The 26,824-nt window shown below is 42.6% G+C and overlaps 1 protein-coding gene across 1 annotated transcript in view; it reads right to left on the reverse strand.

The window, feature by feature from the left end:
• Positions 1-26,824, reverse strand: part of rimbp2b (RIMS binding protein 2b) — a 52,422-nt gene that overhangs the window by 9,544 nt on the left and 16,054 nt on the right. Inside the window, 16 exon segments of the mRNA XM_080765498.1 lie at positions 1,787-1,813; positions 3,115-3,218; positions 3,685-3,747; positions 3,933-4,101; positions 4,544-4,737; positions 7,300-7,411; positions 8,818-9,594; positions 12,516-12,680; positions 13,682-13,831; positions 14,173-14,808; positions 15,956-16,107; positions 20,043-21,056; positions 21,152-21,261; positions 22,186-22,265; positions 23,807-23,955; positions 25,077-25,278. Coding sequence (XP_080621624.1) covers positions 1,787-1,813; positions 3,115-3,218; positions 3,685-3,747; positions 3,933-4,101; positions 4,544-4,737; positions 7,300-7,411; positions 8,818-9,594; positions 12,516-12,680; positions 13,682-13,831; positions 14,173-14,808; positions 15,956-16,107; positions 20,043-21,056; positions 21,152-21,261; positions 22,186-22,265; positions 23,807-23,955; positions 25,077-25,278 — 4,104 coding nt within the window.

Here is a 26,824-nt window from a genome sequence, read left to right on the forward strand (position 1 = left end):
GTAGCAGCCCGCTCTCAGCGCGTTTCTGTGCCGATCCTCGTGTGTCTCTCGGTAGTATGTTGAAGCTTTTGCGCCGTCAATCAATACCTTTAAAATAAATAATTAATAGCCTTTATATCAGTTGTATGTACCCCCCCCCCCCCCCACACACACACACACACACACACACACACACACAGTACACAGTACAGTAGTCCCCAGTACTGGAACGCCGAGGAGAGCTGTGCTCGGAGACGATTTGCGGGACGTTTCCTCGCACTAAAATTAATTGCCCTTGTCGCGGGACCTCGCCCTGAGCACAGGGCGTTGACCACTGGTGTACGCTCCTCGACACCCAGTCTCAACTTAGGGGGTCCTCCGCGGGCCGGGCCACAGGGTCCAGAAGTCGGTCCACTTTCGTGTGTGTGTGTGTGTGTCGCTGCATGTTGATTGTTGAAACGTGGGCACCGTGAATCATACCTTTAAAAAATAATTAATAGCCTTTATATCAGTTGTATGTACCCCCTCTATTTATGCAATATGTTGCCCATGTTTTGTGATTGGTTTGCTGCGTTCTGAATCGATAAACCAATCGCATATATTTATTTGAGGGAATCATTTCAGACAGCGCCGAGATAGGAGCTCCCTTCCACGGGAGACTTGGGACTGAATGTCCGGAAATCGCACGTAAACATAAGCTGTTTTAATTGCTTTTACGACGTGCTGGATACATACAATTGTATTTCTACGGTATGCTCTTTCTAAATCAACATTAACATTACATACAGAGCCGCCATTTAAAACAATGCCCGGAGTGTTTCGCTCGTGGCCTAGGGGGGAGAGGAGAGCGGAGTGTGGGGGGGAGACATGAACACTGAAGACGGGGAGGATTGAGATCCGGTCCGTTCGGTTATTTACAAACAAGTTTACCAAGATTATATTATTTATTCATCCATACATAGGTTATGATGTAACTAAATATATCATTATTTCTCCTCTACAGTCGCTATTTTACATTTTAGACTTTCAAATGCGCATCTGCTCAAACTGCCCGTCTCTCGTCTCAAAGCCAGACAGCCAGTCCAGGCAGCTTGAGTGACAGGTACCTTGTACACGCCCACTTTCTCAAAAAAAAGCTGCGTCTTTCTGAGTTCTGCTTCTGCTTTTTAAAGCAGCTTCTTCGGTCTGAATGGGGCTTAAGGCTTGGAGCCCATTATCTGAAGCCCACCTTTTCTACGCACTCACTCCAACAACAGGGTAACAGGGTAGAAACCAGTGGTGGAAAAAGTACTACATTTCTTTACTTAAGTAAAAGTATCAATACTGCAATGCTGCACTTTGTTACAAGCAAAGTTCCAGTAATCAAAATGGACTTGAGTAAAAAAAATGTTTTAAAGTATTGGCGTCAAGATTTACATAAAAGTATACAAAAAGTAAAAGTACTCATTATACATATAAGTTATCATATGCATAAAACTATCTTTTGAACATATACAAGCTCACGATCAGCAATTTTCAAATAGCAAAAGTTGATATAGGACTGAAGTGCATGTTAATGCATGTTTTGTAATAATAATTCATTCTACAAAGTAGAACTAAAGTTTTAAAATAATTGTAGTGGAGTGAAAAGTACTTAGTAGAGTAAATGTACTGTTACTTTCCACCACTGGAAGAAAACACACACACGCACACGCACACGCGCACACACACACACACACACACACACACACACACACACACACACACACACACACACACACACACACAGAGAGAGCAGACCACCACTGTCCTCCTCGCTCTCACTCACCTCCTCATTCAGTCTGTGGCCCCCAAACTGTCGGTGGCAGTGCCAATACAAAGGTGACAATGAGTACAAAGCGGCAGGGGGACATGGGGCCATCAGTACAACATGGGACAGTAACTTTGAGACTGACTGACTGACTGAGAAACAGTAAGTCTCATACACGGAGTCAAGAAGCAACATAATGAAGAAATAACAGTTACGTAATAACATTACAAACTAAATTTAACTTACAGTACGAAGAAAAATGTTATATGTCAGTTAAGTTGACTGAATTCCAGTTACCAATCAAAATACTGGTGATTACAAAAGGTTACACTCACATAATCTTTCCACAATAAAAAGCAATGTAATAGCAAAATCAAAAATAATATGAATATGTCCATGCTCTAGGTTTTATGTTATTGGCAATGGTCAGGGAGGTGTTTATACAACACGTAGTTTCGAGGAAGCAATCTGATTGGTTGAAATAGGCATCTACCCGTGCTTCAAACGAGCATGATGCCACACCTAATCAAAACTGTGCTGATGAGTCTTGCAGAGCAAAGCCGGCTGAGTGGCTAGGCTAGCAGTTTGCATTGGACATTTACGGTTGTAGTGGCTAAATCTGGCATTAAAACATTATGAATTTCTACTGAATATCTAAGTTACAATGACATTGAGTTGACGTGTTTTTTAAGGGTAACTGTTATATAATTGCAATATTACACTTGAGGGTGTGCTTTACCTAGATTATTGGAACTTCAGTGCTGACTGCATCACTGGCCAATAATCACGGTAAAGCACACCCTATCGTGTAATATTGCTTAATTATGTCCTCAAGCAAGAATGCCTAGTGTGACAACCTTGATGTTATATTTGAGAACTTTCATTTATCTAGAATGTAATCAAATGTGTCAGTTTTATATTAGTAATACAACGATATGTTATTACTTACTGGTATTACTATTTCATAAGTAAAAACAGATTACCAATATAATAATCAGTAATATAATGTATTAAAACAGACTATTAATATAATAATCATTCATCTGTAATGGGTTACATTTAAAAGGTAACCCTCCCAACCCTGTCGGAAGCTCATATTATACACGGTGTCGTGTTTCCAATCCTATAACATATAAACAAAAAAACGAATCTATGTCTAATAATATGTAGTATGCACTTAGCCAAATTGGTCTTAAGGATGTGTATTCCCAAAAGCACACATTTATGGCATTTTATTAGGGGACTACGCTGGATAAAACTGTGTACTGCACTTTTTTATGTATGGAGAGAGAGAGAAAATGTCATGATAAAGACAGTAAAGATCTGTCGCTGAAAGAGTAGAGTACCTCTACATCGACATTAGGAGAACTCTCCCGTGGGTCATAGTCATAGAGGGCCACCATTCTGCGTGTAGACATTGGGTGTTGACGTCCACTTCGCCTGTTCCTCTCTAGAGGAAAAGGGGAGAGTAAGGAGTGATCAGTTGAAATAAAAAGTAAACCCTGTTGAGATTGAGAACATGACATTTATTCCGAAGCCTCATGCAGCTGATGATGAGTTTGTTTAGCCTATGGTGCTAGCCTTCTGGGCTTAGCTCACAAGATGGTCTGGCTCACAAAGAGAACTACTGCTATGATCATAATGAATGGTTTCTGATTGCGATGAGCACATTACGGATAAAGGCGCGCACGCACGCACACGCACACACGCACGCACGCACGCACGCACGCACGCACACACACACACACACACACACACACACACACACACACACACACACACACACACACACACACACACACACACACACACACACACACACACACACACACACACACAGTGATTGAAGCAAAGTTTGGAAAAACAAAGTGTGAAGATGTAGCAGAGGGAAGAGGAGCATTTCACTGGACACAGACCTCTCTTGGATTTTCTGGATCTGCGATTTATTGAGCGGCCATCTTTGAAACGGTCGCAGTTCACTTCACAGGAGAGTAGAGACAAAGAAGTTAAAATTAAGAAGGAAGAGTAAAGATCAAGAGAAATTAGTTATCGCCGGGGAAAATACAGTTCCATATTGCGGAAAGCTGTCCAGCTAGAGGGGAACAGCAAAGTAAGAAGAAAGGGGTGGAAAGAAAGAGGTTCAGCCAATGAAAGGGGTTCTGACCTAATTTCTCCACAGGGGTGTTGAGCGGTAGAAAACCCTGTTTGAGCAGCTGGTCCATCATCTCGTCATCCTCCGTCTGGATCTCAGAGACCATGTTACATGGGATCAGACCCGCACGATCACGAACCTGCGCCCTGTAGAACCCGTCTGTGTCTTTATTCCCAAACACCTGAGGAACACAGACCAGATCTTAACCTGCGCCCTGTAGAACACGTCTGTGTCTTCATTCCCAAACACCTGAGGAGCACAGACCAGATCTCAGGAGAAGAATCAATGGTGCTTGTTTGGTACTCCTAATTAAGCCCACTTTATACATTGTCGTACAACTGTATCGATCACAGAAAATAACAGATTTCCCCTGAACAAGCATGTAATCCTAGATAAGCTGCGACTCACTCCTCACTCTCGGTTTGCGCTTGAAATGTTTGGACAAACAGACAGACTGTTTTTTCTTTTCAAACATTAATAGTCCATAGACTTGACTGTCACAAGACGTAATTTCTGAAAGCCAGACGTTGGAGGGGCTAGCACCCCTCAAAAAATAAATGAAAAACTGCAGCATAGACACAGAGATGAAATTCTCTGACAGTGAGTGTGAGTGGAAGCCTTACCTTTATGATCTGTCCTTCCTTGAAAGGCAGCTCCTCGTCAGCAGCATCCGGGTTTGGAGACATGGACAGGGGGTCATAGTCAAACAGGGCCACAAATATACGGGTTAGCTCTTCTGGTTCCGATTCCTCATAGTACTCAGGAGAGCGCCGATGTCCGTGGCTCCCATGTCCGTGGCTACGGCCGCCATAGCCGTCTGAAATAAAAAGAGAGACCTCTGCTGCTACTACCTGCCTTCCACAATGATGGCAGGTAGTATAGGCACTGATAGGAACAGAATATGATTGTTTGTTAGAGCTGACAGGGGACAGGGACGTGAGACACAAAGAGCCAGAGATCAAACGATACAAAATAGTGCCTTTGGTTTAATGTGCTTCGCTTTCAACAGCTCAGTTGAGTTGTGATCATATATTCAGGAAACCTTTAGCATTATATATATATCTGATTTATGGCTTGATAGACACTCCTCTTTACAGAACGACTTTACACTCCAGCTTAAATTATGCTTAGAAAAAAAGTGTGCAACGTGTTGCTCGCCAAAAATATTTGTAACTGAAAACGTAACTGTGTTAAGGTAAGGTTATTTTTGTTGAGCGACAAATCGCACCACACCTTTTCACTGAAACATAAATTAGGCTATGGTGTTGTACACACAGAAACATTGACACAAAGACCAAGGTGGGAAGGACATGTCAAGCCAAGTCTTTTGGTGCAAGGGGAAACTAATGTCCATGCATGTTAAGGGAATGGAGGGAGACTAACGTTGCACTGCCGTTCATTGCTGTTTCACTGCCTTATCTCACAGAGGTTGACTCATGCATGCTTTCCTGGCATTTAGGCAATGACATTTGTATTAAGTATCAATGCAGGGACATGCTTTACATGTCTGGAAATAGTTGTTAGCAAATTAATGACATTAATTACATCGAGAGACATTCCAAAGAGAACTCGGAAAATCAAATACCACAGCAGTTTGTGGCTTCTCAGATATCAGTGGGACAGTGAGGGGAAAGGGTGAACCTGATATCAATTAACCATGCTTCTTATGGATCACCATGTTAACTCTAATGTCTCAATGGCAGAATTCCGGACTCGGCATCGGTACCTGTCGCAGTGCGACCAAAAGTGAACCAATTACAAATGCAGCTTATGGTGAATATTTTTAATTAAATTCATGTTAGAACACTAGATTTAATTTGATGGCAGCAGGTTTATGAGTGGTTGATGTTGTGATACCTACCAACAAGGCAACAATGCACTAACTCATCCAATGATGTTTTCTTTCCTTCTCACTGTTGGTGAATAACTTGTCATGCAAAAAAATAAAAAATAAATTAAAAGAGTGAAAAGAGGCAAATGGTCTTGGGAGGCAGGAGGAGAAGGAAGAGCAGGGTTTGATAGGCAGCATGGACGGGAGGATTCCTGGGACAGAAGCTCTAAAGGGAAGGGGGAACATACAGTGGAGGCCAGGGTGATTCTCATTGTCCAGCCACGGGAAAAGTGGCCATCTTGTCTTCTCCCGTCAGCTTGGAATCTGCTAAACTAAAGCTAAAAAAAAACATTGGCTACCAGAACAACCACCATTCCAGCAACGAACTCAAAACAAAAAGGTTTTCTTTTTAACCCACTGCTTTTTTCCCCACCCTAGTTATTTGTTAAGGTGAATTATCATCTGGAGATGAAGCTGCACCACATACCATATTGATGCTCTGAGGACATAGGCCATATCCTGCGTCGAGCTACACTGCCATAGTAAACATCCTCCTTGACAGGTGAGAGGTTCCCCTCACTCCCCTCACTGTTACTGTCCATGGTGATCTCTACAGAAGACACCAATCACAATGTTACGATCAGAGACCCCGCCCGATCCCCAAAACACACACTCTGCACTACCGCCCTTTTCAAACATGCGGAGATGCCAAGGATGAAGGCGCGGGGGGGGGGGGGGGGGGGGGGGGCTGGGGGGTGGCAGAATACCACAGGTTTCACTCTGGAGTTATTTGGTGTAAAACAGCAATGCTATTTCACTATTGTGACAAGAGAGGAGGCGGGGGTCCTGGTCAGGTGTATAAAGCATAGAAGTACGACATAACATATGATGTATCTACAGCGATTCTCTGCCAAACAGCACAGTTGGTGAATAGTGACTCATAATGAGATGAAGCTGCTGCAGTGTTACACTGGTCTACAAAATCATTTAACCACATGAACCCTGGCTAGGCCTAATTATGGGGGGGGGGGGGGGGGGGCTGCGAAAACAGCCGATCTACATGCTCGCCAGGCATCACATTGTGCACTTGTACATATGCTATCTACAGCAAAGAGATTTGGTGTAGAGGGAAATACTGGGGGACCTCAGTCAACTAGGGTTTAAGTGGTTAAGCTTCATGTTGTCTATGCCAGTGGTTCTCAACCTTTTCAGGCTGCGACCGCCAAAATAAACCTATTTGAACTGGGGACCCCCCCCCAAAAGAATCCTATTTGAACTGGGGACCCCCCCCCCCCCCAAAATAATCCTATTTGAACTGGGGACCCCCCCAAAATAATCATATTTGAACTGGGGACCCACCAAAATAATCATATTTGAACTGGGGACCCCCCAAAATCATCCGGGGACCTACTGGTTGAGAATCACTGGTCTATGCGAGAGGGGATGTTCGGCTTGGCTCACGCGGGTTAAAATACACAACATCAATCAATCAATACACCCCCTGCTGGAGGTGGACGAGGCGTCTCCTCGTGTCATGACCTCACTAACCAATGGAGGGAATGGGCCGTCGCTGAGGGGCGGTGCCCGCATGCACAGACCTCCTCCCCGAGTGGTCCAGATGGTCTGCTGAGCGTCCGTGCGACGGCGGGTTTCCAATGATCTTTAGAGTAAGAGACAACACACAGCAATATGTTAGAGCCGGCTCACTTGTCCATGCAATAGCAAAGCAACTATATATAAACACCAATTTACTGTAAAAACATTTAAACATTAAAAACAACACTTAACACAATTGGCGGGGGGGAAATAATAATCATAAGAGCAAATGTTGTGGCTTCCATTTGTCCTTAGGGGAGGAAAACATAAGAGCAATAAACCCATGGAAAGATAAATGAAACCCAGTAAACCAACAAACCATCAACTAAAGAAAACAAAATTAAATCAACCCCCACATAACTGCATGGATTGGGATGAGGGGGATTAGGCAGGGTTCAGATGTTTAGCTAAAGACCATTTGTTTTGTTTGTTTTGTTCTGTGCATGTCAGCTACCTTGATGAGAAAAGTAAGTGACTGAAAGTGACAAAGAGAATGACAACGTTGAGAGAGAAAGAGTTATAGTAAATGAGTATGGACAAAAGAATGGACACAAAACAGAATGTGATGAGACATGGTTAGCTGAGCATCAGCCTGGGGGCCACTATTACTGCAGACTAAAGACTGATTTATACTTAGTTATGCGCCAGTGTCGCGCCGAGAATAGAAGATCTACAAGCTCACAGCGGGTTAAAATGCAATGCACTGTGAGCTTGTAGATCTGCTATTTTTTGGCATGCAATACTGGCGTGCCAATAAGTATAAATAGGACCAAACATGTGAGGGATTGGATTTGTGGTTGCCCTGCTAGCAAGCCTCTGTAGTGAACAAAGGAAGAGTATTCTTTGCTTCAAAGCCAGAGAGAAGGAAAAGAGAAAATAGACCTAACATGATGCAAACCAGCTTGAGGGCTGAAGCAGAGTAAATTAAATCTGCACAGACTACAAAAGGAACTGTTCTGCTGTTTTGTATGCAAGGCAACTAGAGTTGCTAGAAACTTCCAGCCCGACATAAGGCTGCAGTACTAGAGGTCTAAAAGTAAGATGAGACATATCAAGCTGTCGGCTGGTGGAGAAAAGGTGAGGGCAGGGGAGGAGAGAGGAATGGTACAATCCCAATGCATTGAAGAGAAACAGCCATTAGTTGAGCTGCCATTGTCCTTTTCCCTCAGAGACATGAGAAATCAAAACATAGTTAAATGGCCTTTAGATAATCAAAAGCTTTACTTGAAAGAAACAAAAACACTCGACAATCTAAGTACGAGCAAACTAATACACACAACATAAAACATCAAATAAGAACAACCATGAACATGTAATCATAATGTAACCTTTACAGAAGATTGAAAACAAGTGATAATGAAAGGAAAAAGGGTGATACCCATGAAAAAAACAAACAAAAAAAAACATTAAGAAAATAGAATGGCTGCTGCTTGCTGATGAAATGTACAGCAGAAAGCCAGAATCACACACCAGCGTCTGGTCCCGGTTGAGCCTGGACATAGACTGTGCCCTAGCGTCTCTGTGTGGACTGTAATAGGCCCTGTCCAGTTCGTTGAGCCTGCCCTCGCTCAGGGCTCCCTCCCTGGAGTAGTTCCTGGGCCCTGCTCCTCGCCCAGGGCCAAAGTGCTCCCTGTTCCTGAAATCGCCCCTGTGCACTGACGGGGCTGCAGACACTGGCACGTCACAGTAGTCCTCCTCCATGCTACACTGACGTGTCAGAGTTCTCTTTCGACCCATGGCCAGGGCCCGCCGTTCCACTGGCCCCTCACAGTGGATGATGCGTATTGGCGCCCGCACGGGGCTACCGTGGGTGTAGTAACCCTGGTAGCCGCGTCCCAAAGAGCCCTCCTCCTCACTGCCACAGTCCAACCCGCTGTCAGGACTCTTGGTATTCTGGCGGCTCGGTCGGCCCAGGCCGCGCTCCACTGCCGCGTATCCATAGTGGCCATCATGGAAGCGTGGCGAGGAGGACTGGCGCTGCAGCCGCCGTGAGCTCTTACCGGGCGAGATGTGCTGGTCCTGCTCGTAAATGCGATTGCTCCTCCGCTGGGAGCGGGGCGTTCCCGGACGCCCTCCGTCCTCGAAGCACAGCCGCTGTCCCAGGCCGTCCACGCTGTCTGGCTCCTCCTCGGCCACCTCTGGGATGCTGTGGAGACGTTTGCTCCGCAGCGACTTCTGTTTCACCACCTCCCTCTGTAGGTCCCAGCAGTCTCTCTCCTCTGCAAGATCCTGGCGCTTGTAATAAGCCTTTAGCCGTGAGAACCGGGGAGCAACATGTCCACATTTTCCATAGTTCAGAATTCAGTCAAAAATCGTTTGGTTTAGATTTGAGGGAAGATTTGTGTGGTTTTTGAAGGTTTTAGAACAGGTAGGACACGATAATGTGTGTGAATAGAAAAATAAATTGGGGGAAAGACAAAATAAAGACAGAATTAGTTATTTGTGGTAATGCAGTAAGACATGCAGTCTCATTCCGTGAGGGGGAAATGGCATGCTCTGGACAGGAAATCTGTACTAAATGATATGTATGAGTCTGGACATTACTTGTGGTGAACGAAACACACACATAATGGGGAAAACGGTCCATACTTCAAAATGAAGTGACAGCCATACAGAAAAGATACTGCTGGTGAGGAGCAAACAAAACACTGAGGTTGATAAATTGATGAAAACTAATAGAATACGGAATACGCACATCACTTAGTAGAGGTGCTGGGATCAAAAGTGACATCAGAAAAATAGAAAAGAACTCGCATCTGCTCCAAACGTTATACTTTTTTGACAAAGTTTCGAGCCAAGGCTCTTCATCTATTTTTTTGACCAGACCAAAAAACTAGTTTTTGACCTTGGCTCGAAACGTCATCAATAAAGTATAGCATTTGGAGCAGATGAGTGTACGGGTTCTTTTCTCTTTTTCTGATAAATTGATGATAGACAAATCCTGAAGCTTTGATGTGGATCAATTCAATGAAATGGAAAAAATGAACTATGTGGATATGTGTAGGATAAATACCTACAAACAGAAGTGCAATTGGATTGACAAGGCCAAGGTAAAACATTTAAAGTATCTCTGCATGCCTTACCGTAATAATAAGTATGTATGCAGTTATATTTCTACCTACAGCCATAACAGAATGTGACATGTGACTACCAATTGTGCATGGTCTCTGCTGTCTTCCCTTTCTCTCTCACTCATTCATTGTCTACTCTACATCTTTCCATATGGGGCCAATGATGACAATGTTTTGCGGTTGTGTGTGTATGAAAAGGCACAGGGCAATGGCGGGAAGGAATGTAAAAAGACTGTCATTACTATGGTGCAATTATGTTTAAATCAGCAGTTACGGTTGCAATTTGATGTTGGTTTTCGCTGCCACACACCCGCTTTACATGTCCTTTGTAAGAGGAATTATGTTGGCAGTCAATTAAAACTGAGAATGAACGTCACACAGCTATATCTGAAAGCTGGCAGACCATGCCAGCATAATCTCGGGGAAGACACTGATGTGTGTGTGACAATCTCCATGAGAGGGAGAGAGAGAGAATAACATTAAATTAAGTAGGGATGTCCTGATCAAATCAGCCAAAACATGTTTCTTTTCAAATCCAGCATGATCATTCAGCTAGTCTTGAAAACAAGTAAAAGACGATGCTGTATTAGTTTTGGTGCAAGCTTTGTAGATCATCTGCACTCTAAACTCTGTAAAATGGGCCAAAGATTGAAAAGTTAAGGTGCTAATATAATGTCAGCTTGCACACGCAAACTGAACCTTTAGTTGAATTCATTGAGTCGTCAAACTGCAATTATAAATGTTCGAAAATATAGCTGTCGGTGACCGATTTGTAAAATATTTGAGAATTGCACACGCAAACGCACGCAAGCACATAATTCCTAATGGAGATAATAAGCCCACACAAATTCAACAGAACACTAAACTTAAGCTACTATATGAATTTAATTTGTCCTTTACCACATATATTTGTTAGTCAAACTAAATTGCCTAAATTTTTCCACCCCAGATTTTTCATACAGATGGCGATAATTTGGGATGCATGTACAATGATGTCACAGAAGTGACTTATGAACTGATGGCAACATAGAAACAGGTGCATGTTTGCAACAAAGAAACAGGAGATTCAACATTGATGCGTTTCAACCACACCAAATCTTGAACACTGTTACTGTACAAATATTTGCTGACAAACATAAATCATTCACATCAAGTTTTCTTTTCCTCATAACCTCTCCTAGTAAGCTGAACAATAAACATCAATGTAATGTTTACTTTCACAGTACAATGTCCTATTGGCCATACATCCACACAAAGAATGACAAGATCACACACTGTGAAAACGTTACCATCTACATTGACAACAGAGAAATTAAATGTTTGACATGGGACAGACAAAGAAAAGTGAACAAATTCCATTTAAGTACTCACTTAAATGAGATTCCCATATGCACTTGATATGCCATGACCCTTTCTTTGCAAATGTTATAGTATAGGGCATAGCAGTGGGTGTGGTGCCACAAAGAAATCCTCCATTCCTTTTTCCCATAGAGATGTGTAAAACATTTTTTTTATAAATAAATATTATAATTCTTCTTCCCACAGAATCAAAGGTTTTATGGTCATGATTCACCAGGATCATGGATGGCCTGATTCTAGGCTTAAAATAATTGATTTTTTCGTAAATCTCTATGGGAGAAATTAATGGCCAAATGTTTTATTGGCACCAGATAACTATGCTCAATGCTGTCCTATACAACACAACTTTGATTTCAGTGTCACACTTCATATTAAAACGAATACAAAAAACATTTCAGTTTTAAGAAATCTAATTCAATGCTCATTCAATGCAATAAATACAATTAAAAAAAAGGCGGAAACAACAGTAATTATGCCTTGAGTTACGTCCTCTATCTATTCTAACATGCAGCATGCGTAGCCATTCACATGAAAAGAAGCAGTGATAGGGATTGAATATGGGGCTGGGTAGGTGGTTTGGGGGGGGGGGGGGGTGCCTAAGGCAAGACTGTGCAGCTCAGTCACGCAAAGCCACGGTGGGCCTGAATGTAGAGCCTGTGAGAAAGAAACATGGAACCGTCCTCCATACGCCATCCCTGGCATTGTTGATTTCGTTGGGTTGCCGTTGGCTTACAGTACCTTGAGAGTGTTGTGGGAGTTGATGCTCCGCCTGCGGCCCTCCTCCAACTGCATCTCAGAGTAGAGGTCCTCCTCGTCCTCCTCCATGATGTCGGAGAGGTCGGAACCCCGGCTGCTTTCCGTGTGGTACTCCTCGCTGTGGCTGTAGTGGTGATGATGGTGCTGCTGGGGGGAATAGAGGCAGGAAGAGGGAGAGTGACAGTTGAGGTCAAACAGTAAGTGGTTTGTTTAAAAGTAAACATGCCCCATGCTTTTTAATGTTGCTTTTAAACCCTTTGCACATAAACCCTCTATACTAAGCAAATTATTACTTAGTTGACCAGGTCTGGCTCTGTACTTAGTCCCCTTTTCTACTACACAGAATATCTTTGGCTGAAAATAGCCTACAAGATCACATTCATCATTCTCAAAGTGATGGGTTGTGAGCTTGTAGATCAGCTATTTCTGGGGGCGAATGTTCACCCCCAGAACATGGATGCTAGGATTCATGTGGTTAATACTGTATGATAGTAGAGATTGGGAATTCAAATTGAAAGCAAAGCGGTGAAAGATTTTTTTCCAAAAATGCCTCAATCTCAACTGTCCACAGACTGGTGTCACCACAGTCTACACTAACTACTCTTTGTGAATTTTGACACATTGTGTCAAATGAAATTAGGATTTCATTAAAGGGACACTTCAGCCTTTTTATAAAACGTTTACAAGATTTAGAACAATTTCCCGGGGGTCTATTATGTGTGTAATGTGGTTTTAGATATTTTAGATTTTAGCAGTGCAGAGCCCATAGTGTCTCTGATGTCATGGACACTGGGCTCACTTACTTCCTGGACTACAAGTTGTCTTAGTAAGACAGCCCTCCCCCTATCCACAAGGAGGAGCAGTGCACGAAAGCATTATGGGAATTGTAGTCCAGGAAGGAAGTGAGCCCAGTGTCCATGACATCAGAGACACTGGGCTCACTGCTTAAATCTAAAATATCTAAAACCACATATTACACACAAAAAAGACCCCACCCCCAGGAAAGTGTTCTAAATCTTCTAAACGTCATTAACATATATTCCTTTGCAAAAATGGTGAGGTTTCCCTTTAACTCCTACAAATATATACATATATTCTACCATAGTGAATCAAACAAGCATTATCTTATTGTGTTTTGTGTATAATACCTGTCTGCCAAGCTCTGAGCCTCTCAGGAATTCATCTACTGAAGCCCCTCTTCTCCTCGCATGAGGAGAATCATAACCGTCTTCTTCCTCATCAGAGTTCAGTGAATGCAGAGCATTACCACGATCACTGAAGATGTTCCTCTTCTCAACCTGACAGACACAATACAGGTATTTATTTAGACTTGTTTTATATGCCATGCATGTAATGTTTGCAACCATAATTTCAATGTTTTGCTGATGACGAAAAATTGTCATCATGCAACTTAAGCTTACAAAATGATGGTAGATGCTCATCAATGCTCCAAACAGACCTCTTGATGTTTACCCAGCAGTCAAAAACGTCATGATGATTTTATAATTACAAATTATTCTATTAATCTTCTGTCGATCAATTAATCGATTATTCAAGTAATTCTTTCACACTGTTTTGATTCATGTTACAATTGTAACATGTAACGTTTAACAACAACTGTTACAAAGTTCTCACATACCCGGTTGCCCTCGGCGAAAACTCTCTGTGCAGCTTCCCTGGCCATGGCCTTGGCGATGGTGTTGGGGATGGGGACTCCCTGAGGCTGTGGCAAGATCCTCTGAGGAGAGGGTGAACGGCGTGGCTGGAAGTGTGGCGGCTCCAACGTGTGGCCACGCATGGGAGGCAGGGGCGAAGGTGAGCGCTCCCAGGGCTGGCCAGGCCGCAGGATAGCCTCGTGCTCTTTGGTATCTGGCTCTCTGGCACTTACTAAAGGTTTGGACTTGGACATGGGGTGGGGCTGAAAGTGCTGGGAAGGAGGGTGATGGGCCGACGGCGTCTGTGTTTGTGAGTGAGGCAGCGTGTGGGGCTGGGCTCGAGGCAGGGGCTGGACCTGGGGTTGAGGGTGCGTCGGGGGATAGGTGGACGGGTACGGCGGATGGGTTTGCGATTGCACTTGGTGGGGCATAGATGCAGCGGTGCGGCGGGTGAGGCGTGGAGAGCCCAGGAGGTTATGTGGAATGAGGGCCACGGGCGAGTCCTGGGACTCCCCTTGTGCTGATAACGTCCTTACTATGACCTCGCTGGCCTCCAGACACTGGATCCTGTTCAGCTCCACAGTCACATAGTCTGCCGTAGGGTACATAACCTCTGCTATCTGCACACACAGGAGTCACACAGTCACATAGTCTGCCGTAGGGTACAGGGTACATAACCTCTGCTATCTGCACACACAGGAGTCACACAGTCACATAGTCTGCCGTAGGGTACAGGGTACATAACCTCTGCTATCTGCACACACAGGAGTCACACAGTCACATAGTCTGCCGTAGGGTACATAACCTCTGCTATCTGCACACACAGGAGTCACACAGTCACATAGTCTGCCGTAGGGTACATAACCTCTGCTATCTGCACACACAGGAGTCACACAGTCACATAGTCTGCCGTAGGGTACATAACCTCTGCTATCTGCACACACAGGAGTCACACAGTCACATAGTCTGCCGTAGGGTACATAACCTCTGCTATCTGCACACACAGGAGTCACACAGTCACATAGTCTGCCGTAGGGTACAGCAGGGTACATAACCTCTGCTATCTGCACACACAGGAGCCAGGACAACATTCTTAACTGGAGGGAAATTAAAGTGTCAGCGTACCAGTGGTCTGAAACTCCTTTTTGACCTACTGTATAGGCCTATGTGCAGCTTTTGCCTCCGTCTATGAAGCTTATTTTCTAAAGATGTACAATAACATAAATCTATCATCATGGCAAAAACTGGTGGTGAAACTGACTGAACTACAAAGCAAGGTCAGTCGTATAGACCTAATAGATTTAACCCTAGATGGAATAAGTGACAAAGTTTTATATTTATTGTAATTATAGCACCTCATCTCAGACAAATTATATATAATTATTTTTTGCCTGCCTGCCTCCCTCCCCCTCCAAAACAATGTTCTGATGACTTAATCCTGAGTGGCTGGAAAGACACACACTGACACAGACACGACGAATGTCTCTGGCTTAGTACAGTATGTGGGATGCAGTAATGACACACCTAAACATCACCGCTGCTGTCAAAAGAGCCAGAGAGCCTATTATTACAGCCTTGTTTGCAAAGCGCCTTACATAACTGCTGTTGACTGTTGTCATGCATGGGCTAGAAATCAGTTTTCTATCAATTATGTCCAGCAGATGGCAGCACAGTCACGCTACACCGACAATGATGGGATTTGAACAGCTGACAATGGCAGAAGAATACATAAAGAAAACAGGCTTATTCGTATGTACCCCTACCTACCTTTTGTCCCTTTGTGCATACTACGTAGCCAATCACACTGGCACCATTTGAGGTCCCTGAAGGGGTCAGGGTTGGGGGTTTCCATCTGACCTGCAGCACCCCAGGTGTTTGACCACACTGGACCTGTACCTCTTGGGGAGGGAAAGGAGGACCTGGGGAACACAAAATATTATACACACTAGGATAAGAAGAGAAAGTATAATAAATACAACACGGACTGAACCACTGGTGCTCTTTCAGGCCATGACCCCCAAAATAATATTATATAACTGGGGAGTGGGACTCTGATAAGCACATCGAATGTAGGAGTGACACGCAGCAAATTCGTTGGGATCGCGACACGATGTCAGCCCTCAGCCGTCCAGGCCAATTTGGCCAATGTTTGACGAGGTTTTATAGTATAATGCAGTAGTTTTTATTTTCTTTCTTTTTTTGAGGTATTGAAAAGGAAGGTCTAAAAGTTCTTAAATTGTCACTTCACTGTCATCTGGTGTCCCGACCCATAGGTTGAGAACCACTGGTGTTCTCTTTCATCAAGTGGAACATAATTCTGTAACTGTTCTCATGTTTGATAATCGTGACAGGATGTTATGATGATTTATGTGAGGGCCAATGTATATCTGAACATGATTTTCAAATACAGTCTAATATCTTGCCCGCATATGATATGCAGGAATATTATGTCCAGGCTCTTCAAGAGCATAATGCATAATATGCATGCATCTATTGGCATCATAATCATTATCATTTTTTTAACAGGTATGTCTCATTGACCCGACTTGATCCCCATGACCCGACTACGGATAAGCGGTTGAAGATGGATGGATTAATGGATGGATAGTCTCATTGAGATTAAATAAACACCAAGTGAACCCAATACAGACAGGGTCGATGACACAAAACGATTTCATTGAAAGCGCCAAGACAACTAATTTGATTCTCCATTTTAAATTCCCCCATAGTAATCAGCTCTGGCAAGTTAGTTTTTGTGTGTGCTTTAAGTCAGGAACATTGTTTGTAAATTTGTTCGCCTTATTACCAGTGAATTCAAACATGAAGTGGATATGCAAAAAATATATATAACATGAAGTGGATATGCAAAAAAAATCTAAATAAGTAAATGATTACAAGGAATACATGTAATTAATCCTTGAATGTTAATGTCCTAATTTGTAGAGCCACAATTGAATGCATGTATGTATGGGTATGTATGTAAGTGTTGTGCCACGGCGTGATTGTAAAACGTCTGTGTATCACTGATGCCTACATATAACTAAACCAATAAGAACCTTTGTACAGGGCTACCAGTATCTCAGGGCTACAACCAATAGCTATATTAGTCTATATAAAAACCATCATCAATACATCTTCATCACAATCCTGCACTCAGGGTCAGCCCGGATACCTTTTTCTAAAAGCAGATGTAAGCAGTCTTTGATGCAATCGCATTTCATTTCCATCTCATTTAACTATCTCTGTCAACCAACAACCAGCCATAACCGGTGTACCACTTAAGCCAGTGTGACTTTTTCGAAAATAACATGATTTTAACTGAAAAATCACACCCGTGTGAAGTGAGGGGCGCTCTTATCATCGTACATCATCCATTCATTGTCAATTGGAATTTGTGTAGGACAAAAATGGCCGATTTACTTGTCCACATGACGTAAATTATCCATTTTGCCAATGGGAATTTAATGTTACACTATAGCTGAATATAGGAGGGGCTAGCGATCCCCCAACAATGTGACACAGACACTGTACGCCTACCCTGACGCCATATACTGTACACTATATTGACAGACAGACAGTCCCTAAATGCTGATACGGAGACCGGTGCAACTTGTTCAGTTCTCTTAATGAGCTCAACCTCACCGTGGGTGGCTGATAGAAATGATCCATTTGAAGAGTTCATTAGGCTGTGTTGAATTATCTGACCCAAAAGACTAAATGTTGCATAAATAGTAATGGGAGTGGACGGAGGCATCAAGGGCTTCCATTAAGACACGACTGGAATGGCACATGACAAGGTGGGGGGGGGGGCAACAATGTGGGTCACGTAATTGGCGTCTTCATTCCATGGAAACGAGATCATATCCTGGTAATTGAAAGCCTCTGAAATGCTGTCTTTATCTTATCATGTGCCACCATCGCATGGCGATTTTATGCCCCCCGATGTTCCCTGTAATAAGATCACTCCCAGGATGCACTGCTGCCATTTACGCAGAACTCCAGCTGCCTTCCCGGTTCATCCACACCTCCCCAGCCTTGAAGCACTAAGTCACTCTAAGGCAGGGATTCCCAAACTGGGGGTCGGGACTCCCAAATTATTTTGGGGGGTCCCCAGATGATTAGCTTAATGAGCAACATTGTTTTTTCACTCAACAGTAAACAAACCAACACACAGTGTAAGTGTAGAGTATTATATGTATCTGCACATTTCTAAAATTGGCCAAATGTTCAAATATTACATAAGAAAGAAAATAGCCCATTTAAGCCAAACAATACAACGCCTGTTGTAGTTGTAGAGCTTGTAGTATGTAATGCCTACAATTCCAAGTGCTTGTCAGGGTGGGGACTAGGAGTCCCCAGTTCAAATTTGATTATTTTGGGGGATCGTGGCCTGAAAAGTGGGAACCCTCGCTCTAAGGTACAATCTTGGAGTTTAAATGCACTCTGGGTAACCGGACCTCTATAATTGTACTTAATGCAATATGTATAAGCCAAATCAGTTAGCTAAGAAGAGGCTCATTCTTACAACCAGATATAATGGTGCTGGCATCGGTTGTATGCTGCAGATGTGATGTCTCTCTCAGTGTGCAAAGCAGGAGGGAGACACAGACTATACTTAGTAGGCTACAGATACAGTAGCCTAGTATTTGCACTAAACCTTACTCCTATTTTTGTAGACCAGGGAAACCCGTGGGTCTGTACTTGGTCTCTCCTTTTCCCACACTAAATTCTCCACCTAAAATAGCTGATCTACAAGTTCATAGCTTATGCTTGTAGATCGGCTATTTTTACAGAATATTTGCTAGGGTTCATGTGGATATGGTTTTAGAGTTTCCTTCTCCAATACAGATTCTGATGCTCCTCTTGTCTGTCAAGGCAGCTTCATTTAGTGTACACTCCTCTTGTCTGTCATGGCAGCTTCATTTAGTGTACACTCCTCGTGTCCTGTATCTGCTCAATTAACCTTTCTTATCATATCATATCATTTATGCCGCTTATCACACTCTTATACATACAAACTCTAGACTCAGGGTAATCTTAAAATGGCAAGCGAAAAAGGAAAACATGGCTCAGACGTTCGAGTTCAAACCTGTAAGTAATGGATGCTTGTCAAGTTGTCAGTAGGAAGTATAAATAAAATGTTACCGAAGTACAGTAACAGTATACAATGATTATCATGCAGGAATAAAATACAACAGGAATAGTGGTGGGTCAAAAGTCTAGAAAATACAATCTGTTGTTTTGTATCCCAAATACACTCAAGTAAGGTACATATTCATGCTCTGAGAAAAAAGAGAAAAAAGCACACTGTCTTCACTTAAAGAGCAGCAGTTTGAGTGACAACGTTTCGGTCTAAACGACCTTCATCAGGTATCTCTGGATACCTGATGAAGGTCGTTAACGTTGCGGGACCTCTTTTTTCTCATGATTCACATTTGTCTGCCGGCTCCGACGCACCTGTCCTTGTAGGTGTGCACAAGGACCTTTCTCTACATATTCACACTCTAAAATGTGTGAGTGTAATAAGTGCAGGACCGTAGGAGGGCTACAATACTGTAAAGAAAAAGAAAATGCATGCACACTGATCTTAATCAAATTGATAAATACTAAATAAATGACTAATAACTGTTTAGACTTTATTTTTAATTTTATAAATGCACCCTAGAGGGAAAATATACGGGAGAGAATCTGTATCCACAGAAATTGAGTGAACTCTACAATGCAGAAGATGCATGGCTACCCGAGCCATTTTTATATTTATGGTTTAATTAATGATATGGTCGAGTTTAAGAACTCCTTTTTCAATGTAGCAGAAAGATAGATAGAAGTGAAGTGATGTGAAAGCAATGCTGACCTGCGTGTTGCGTGCAGAACTCCACAGAGATCTCCCTCTTCTCTCTATGTTCCATTGGAAGCTGCCAAGGCACCTGGTGCGGCCTCCCCACAGCCTTCACCTTGTAAACTGTCATGGGCTTCAGATTGAAAAACTGGTACTTGTAGCCCCCCGGCTTGACCATGTCATACTCCGAACCGTTGAGGAAGATGGTGTGGCTGTAGTTACTGTTGCTGGGCATCCAGGAGAGTTCCGCGGAGACCTGTGTGATGTTGTCCACCCGTAGATAGTAAGGGGCCACCACCACATCCTTGCCCACGAGTAGAGTGCAGCGTAGCTCGTCTGACGGGCCCCGGTCTGTGATGCTTTGCACTGAGATACGGTAGGTGTTGGTGGCCAGGTTGAGCTTCTCAATAAGAGACTTTGTCCTGCCCCCGTAGGGGACACTCATGCGTACCTCCTTGTCAACCAAGACATTGTAGCCACTAATGGAGCCCCAGCCAGGTGGCAACACGGGGGGATCCCAGCCAATGATTACGCTCTTGGCCAACTGTTTGATCAAGTTGATGCGGCGGGGGTAAGGCACGATGTCTTCGCCGACCTCGTCAGTGCTAACATCCAGGGTTCCTGTGCCATTGCTACAGGTGCCCAGGAGGTCCATCCCTAGGCTGCTGGTGCTCAGACAATCCAGCTTACTGTCAGACAGCAGGCTGCTTATGCTCGTACCTGTGCCAAGACTGGAACCCGTGCCAAAGCTGGAACCGGTGCCAAAGCTAGAACCCGTCCCAATGCTTGAACCTGTGCCAATGCCCGAGCTCGAGCTCATGCCCGTGCCCGTTCCCAAGCCGATGCCTATTCCTGTGCCAGTTCCAATGCCCGTACCAATACCCATCCTCTGGGAGCTCAGGCTACTGTGGTTGAGGTAGCCAGGTTCTTTAGTCCCCTCCCTGTGCTGAGTAGAGGATGTCTCCTCATCTTGGACAAAGTCCACAAAGTTGGAGGGGACAAGGCCCTGCTGTCCATCCAGCAGCTCTCCTGAAACACCAGAGATAGGAGGTAAAGAGAGAAAATAATAATGATATTGCCGCATTAGTGAGAGGTTGATAATGTGTAGTGCAGGGATGTCATACCATCATAAAAGCCATCCTCGTCCATCGTTCCATAAACGTAGAGGTACTTCCCTGCCACCAGGGGAAGTTCTGCCTCAGGATGCTCATTAGGCCCGTCATAAGGATTATAACTAGAGTGAGAAGAAAAACAACATACAATGCAGCGGTCAAGGTGACATTACTGTACTGTATTTCAGACTAATTGAAAATAAATCCCATCCAAGCATTTAGAACATCCAGACACTGGCATTTGTTACATCTACAACAGCACAATGTCCTATACGGTATGTGTATGTGGATCCAATAGCCTCCATGAGAGAAGTAATAGCATTGCTTAAAACATCCAAGGTATATATTTTTCTCAGGCAAAAATGTTAAAGCAAAAGGGTGTTGGTGGAAAATACTGGGCTACATTGTTATATTTATGTTCTAAGGATTCCAATTATTTTTTGTGCTGACAGGTAATTTTCTTCTGTGGGAGAAGCACTGCATCATTATTAGGCGCTGAGCTTACACCCCGTGAGACAATATAAATACTATACACAAGCTATGTCCATGCAGAGGTCTACCAAGGAGTTTTAGAAGCCTGCCCTGTTTATTATCATCACACTCCTCTCTTAGGACATTCAACTAGCTCTCACTTATCTGCTCATGTACACAAGACTGTCTTGTCAAGACGTGTCATGTAACAATAAAGAACACCTTGAACCTTGTGATCGCTAACGATTACGTCGGTCCGGGAGGAACATTAGTTTGTTTGTGACTTGTCCCTGCTTGTGATGTGGTTCTCAACATTTTCAGGCATTTTCAGGCCCCCCCCCCCCCCCCCCCCAACAAAAATAATATATTTGAACTGAGGCATTGAGCTTGTAGATTGGCAATTTTCACAATTTCTGCCTCTTTCTTAAATTGTTTGACAATTTTGCCAATGTTTGACCAGAATTAAAAGTCTTAAATTGTCACTTTACTGTCATCTGGGACACGAAAAATCATGTGGGCCGACCCATAGGTGGAGAACCACTGTCCTACCAGACCACATAACAATACATACATACCTGTAGCGAGCAACACATAGGCGAACCTTGCCGGTGTACCTCGGTTTGGACCTTGTGGTTGAGCTGATCTCCTTGTCCATCTAATAAAGGAAATGAAAAATAAATAAATACCCCATTTTAATGATATATACTGCCAGTGTTTGCTTTAGAAGTCCTGCCTTATGTACATAAAACCACTACAAGAACTACTGCACTTCACTTTCTAAGCTGTAAGGATTTTGCTTCATCTTGTGATATAGCAGGCTACGAGAGACCACCCTCTGATGGGATCATGCCAGCTGTGACATCAAATCGTGTTATGGGGAGCTGCAGATTAACTTGGTGCTGGAGCATGGGTATGTCAACATAAATGTCAACACAAGTGGCATATTGACACCAAGTTGTGACTGGTCAATCTAAGTCCAAACTATGTTCAAAATTATTGGCTTTTTTCCCACATGGAAATTCTGCTTTGTTTTAGACTTATTTTCCCCCAAAATATTTGCAAGTTGCAAGAGTTGCAACAACTGGATTGTAGAATAAAACTATTCTTTATAGCTGATATATTTTATTACCCTAACACAAAAATAACACGTAATAGAAAAAGCATGCACAATGTTGCCTTTGACGCTATCACATTGACAGAAATAAACAAACAGGCTAGAACAAGATGAAAATACTACCAGCCACACTGTTGCAGCTGGTAAATATTTCCCTATAAACCTTGAGACGAAACTCTCAGCAGTAGAGCGTGAAAACAATTACTAGGTCTTTCTGACTTCAGTTTCTGTTCCCCACACTGACAGAATGATAGGTTCATATTATTTGCTGCATCAGCCTGGCCACTCTATCACAGTCACTATAGTGTAGGGTGGTGGTAGCCTAAGGTTTGAGAAGTGCACTCAAGACTGGATGGTCAGCAATTGAAATCTTAAAAATACAGTCAACTGAAGTAATGAACATCATTGTTCAATGGCCATCAGTGGAATAATATGGCTGTATTGGTCAGTAACAAACACTTTCAATGGCAAAGAAATTAGAGCTACAGTATGTTTTGAAATGAGTATTGGGTTTTGACAGCAATCCAGTCAAAACAATTATGGCTACAATGAATATCTTTTCATCAAGCCAGCTCCAGGGTGTTCATGGGGTATTTGTTAGCCTTCTGGACTCGGCTCAAATGTAATTAGACCTTCTTTATTGCTCCTCACTATTCTATTGTGCAGATTTCACTGCTGTATGTCTATATATTTTATATTGGGTTGCCACTGCACCACATGCCAAAGCAAATTTCCCATACAGTACTTGGCAATGGAATAATTCTAGTGGTGATTCAGATGTTGGATCCATCTCCCTCATAAATCAAGGCCAATTACTCTGCAATTTGTTAGTTACTGTGATACAATACTTGAGCAAGCTTATAATGAATGAGTGGTGCTTTGAATGAGGTGTTCAAATACAGTAGAAACAAATAGAGGGTCACTGCGTCAGAGACGCAGTGGGTCAGTGGGAAAAAAATAGTATGAAGCGACAAATGAATGATTTATTCCCCAAAACGTACTGTAGGTTTCATGAATGAAAGTAAATAAATTGATTTAATCTAATCTAATATAATTAATTATATTAGAAAAAGAGGACGCACCTCAGAGAGCAAAGCCCGACCAGTACTGCTGGCTTGACTGCGGGTGAGGAATGTTGGCTTGACAGACAGCAGCTCAGGCTTGTCCCCACTGATCTGGAGTGGTCGTATGAACTCAGATATCAGCGATCTACTCATCTGCGTGTCATTGCCTTAGGGACAAACAAAGGAAATGCTCACATGAAATCAATCTGGGAAGAAATTAATCTTGCTTGAGAGATTATAGCTAGATTTAAAACTCTTTTCAGAAGAGTATAGATATAGAGTAAGTATTACCATATCATTTTAGGTTTCTTGTTCTATTTTCAATTATGTATGGTTAACATTTTGAGTTTCAAAATAGCACCATTTTATACATACTAGAGGCATATATGGAGATGTCTGTTTCTGTCTCTCTACCCGTGTCCCTTTTATGCCCATATATGGAGATCCCTGATGTCATCAGTATATGATATGCCCTTATGGCATAAGTCTAAATTCAGCTAATCAAATGAATAATGGGTGTGTTAATTTGCATTGCGACTACTGTAGCCCGGGCACACCTACATCTAACACACCCATTATTCATTTGATTAGCAGCAGCTCTGTTTTAAAACTGAACTGGAAAACAAACGACAAAATCAGCTTGGGTTTCATTCCCCATAAGGGCTATTTCTTATCATGATTACTTATTAGGAATTTAGAGTTTATTCTAGTGTACACCACAAGTACTGCCTTGCAGACTAGAAATTCCATCAGCGGTTTCTCTCTTCTTATTAGACAACATGATTGTTTACCAGACCTTGCGCCATTATGAAGAACTGGCTTATTTTCTGCAGTGCAGAATGGTTGCAAACAGCTTTAAAATGACTGCAATGATGGATTCATTCACTAGCACTGTGGTTTTTCTAAGGGCTGTCCATGACATGCAAAGTCATTCCAAAAACAAGTCCTTTAACCCATTAAGAAGACATGAGGCCGATTCTACAAATGTCTTCCAACAGTTTTCTGAAAAATAAATAAATAAATAAATGTTGCTGCATCAGTGCTTCTAAAACTTTTTCACAAACCCCCATCTTAAAATATGTTGTTCCAGGGGCCCCAGAAGCAAAGATTTGAATTAAAAATATAATATATATTCAAAATATAATATTCAATATTTGCACACACTTTCAGGATTTTTCAAAAATAGCAGAGCCACTATTTTTGAATAGGCAAAGAAATGTAAAATGACATAGCTGCTTTCCCGATTTCAATGGGTTAAGGTACTGAGGTTCGATAAGATTCCACAAACCTTTCCCTAGTGATTCCAGTCCATTAAGGAGCTGGGACAGGGATTTGTTGGGCGATCCGGGGGTTTCGCATAGATTTATGGGTTCAGTGCTAAGGATGTCAAACGTCCCAGCCTGCAACCGGAACTTCTCCAGCTCTTTAGACAGGAGATTGAACTGCTCAGTCTGAGTCCGACATTTCTCCTCCAGCTCTCGGACCTTGGCCTGGTGTGATGTATTCAGAGGAGAGAGAAGAGAGAGGGATGGCAAGAACACATGACGAGAAGGAGAGAGTAAGGGAAAAGCAGCATGCAGGATAGAATGCCAGAGAGTACATCCATAGATCTTTAGGTACATATACACAGTGCTATGCTAACGTCTACACACAAACAGAATGTGGAATGGGGTCTGGGACAATACTGTAAATATATGGGGATAATTCAGTACAGAGAAATAGGTGCAGAGACCTAACGAGCAAAACAAACGAAACAATTCCTACTACAAACAGTGTGCAAAATCGCATGCAGGACTACAGTTACTGCACAGTACATGATTCTAAAGAGTAGCCTCTTGCTCAGAGTCAGAATGCATACCAAAAACTGCACCGTGTTCAAGGTGCGGGAAACGCTCCTCAACTTCATTGAACAGGGATCGTAAAATAAAGGCAAGAAACCATCAGACGTAATGAAACGAACAAATGGGCCAACAGTAATTCAGCAAGACACCGTAGAGCCATGCAGTCAACCCCATTACATTTGCAAAGTGAAATCTGCTCCCCACCTTTACTCTTTTGAATGTACAGCATAGTTGCATGGGCAGGTGTAGTGGAAATTCCAAGTACTAGTGCATGATGTCCTCTTATGTGTAACCATGGTTTATTGAGAAGACAAGCTCTTAAACACCACAAAATCTCACATCCACCTAAGACAATCTAAACCATGGACAATGGGGGGGACACACTGTGTGGAATTTTCAGCACTGCCCAGTGCATAGCGACAAACAACTTTGTTAAGATGCTATCTTAAAATTACTGTGGGCATCTCATGCAGTTGTTATTATTATTTATTATTTGTCATTATAGGATGTAAACATGCAACTTGAAGAAGGACGGCCCTTCCGGCGTTTGATGTTGTACTGACTTAGTACAGAAGGTGACTAGCTAGTTTGCATCATACAGTTGTCATACTGTATGGTGACAGGTGAGTCACAGCCCTATGTGAATTACATGCTTAAGTTAAAAGGGCATACTATAATGTACTCAGTTGGCAATGAAAAGACAATCTCATTCATCACTGTCCAGCTGTTTGATCTCCGAATCAAATACAGATTAACATATTGTTAAAAGGAGCAGTTAACTGTAACTTTATTAACTTTACCGTTAGGTGGGCTAATTCTTCTATATAACATATCTGAAAGATCCCAAATTAATAAAATGCAAATATTTTAGCTGTATTTATTTATTTTAGCTGTATTTATTTGAAGCTTCTATGACCTCTCGAAGAGATTGTGTAATCTCAATGTGATTTACCTGGACAAATAAAGGTCTAATAAATTAAAACTGTACATGGGCTTTCAGACAGTTTTATTTATATATATATATATATATATATATATATATTATTTTTACTCAGGTAAAGGTGGAATTGTTGTGTAAATATTCATCAAAAGCTGATGTTTTTTTTTTTTACTTCTATTCAAGACTAAAAGACTTCCAATTGATCTCATCCCTAATTTCAGCCACCACAAAAGTAAAAAAAAAACGCTACAGTAG

The sequence above is a fragment of the Protomyctophum bolini genome, assembly GCF_963924005.1.
Source record: "Protomyctophum bolini genome assembly, chromosome: 6".
Lineage (NCBI taxonomy): Eukaryota > Metazoa > Chordata > Actinopteri > Myctophiformes > Myctophidae > Protomyctophum > Protomyctophum bolini.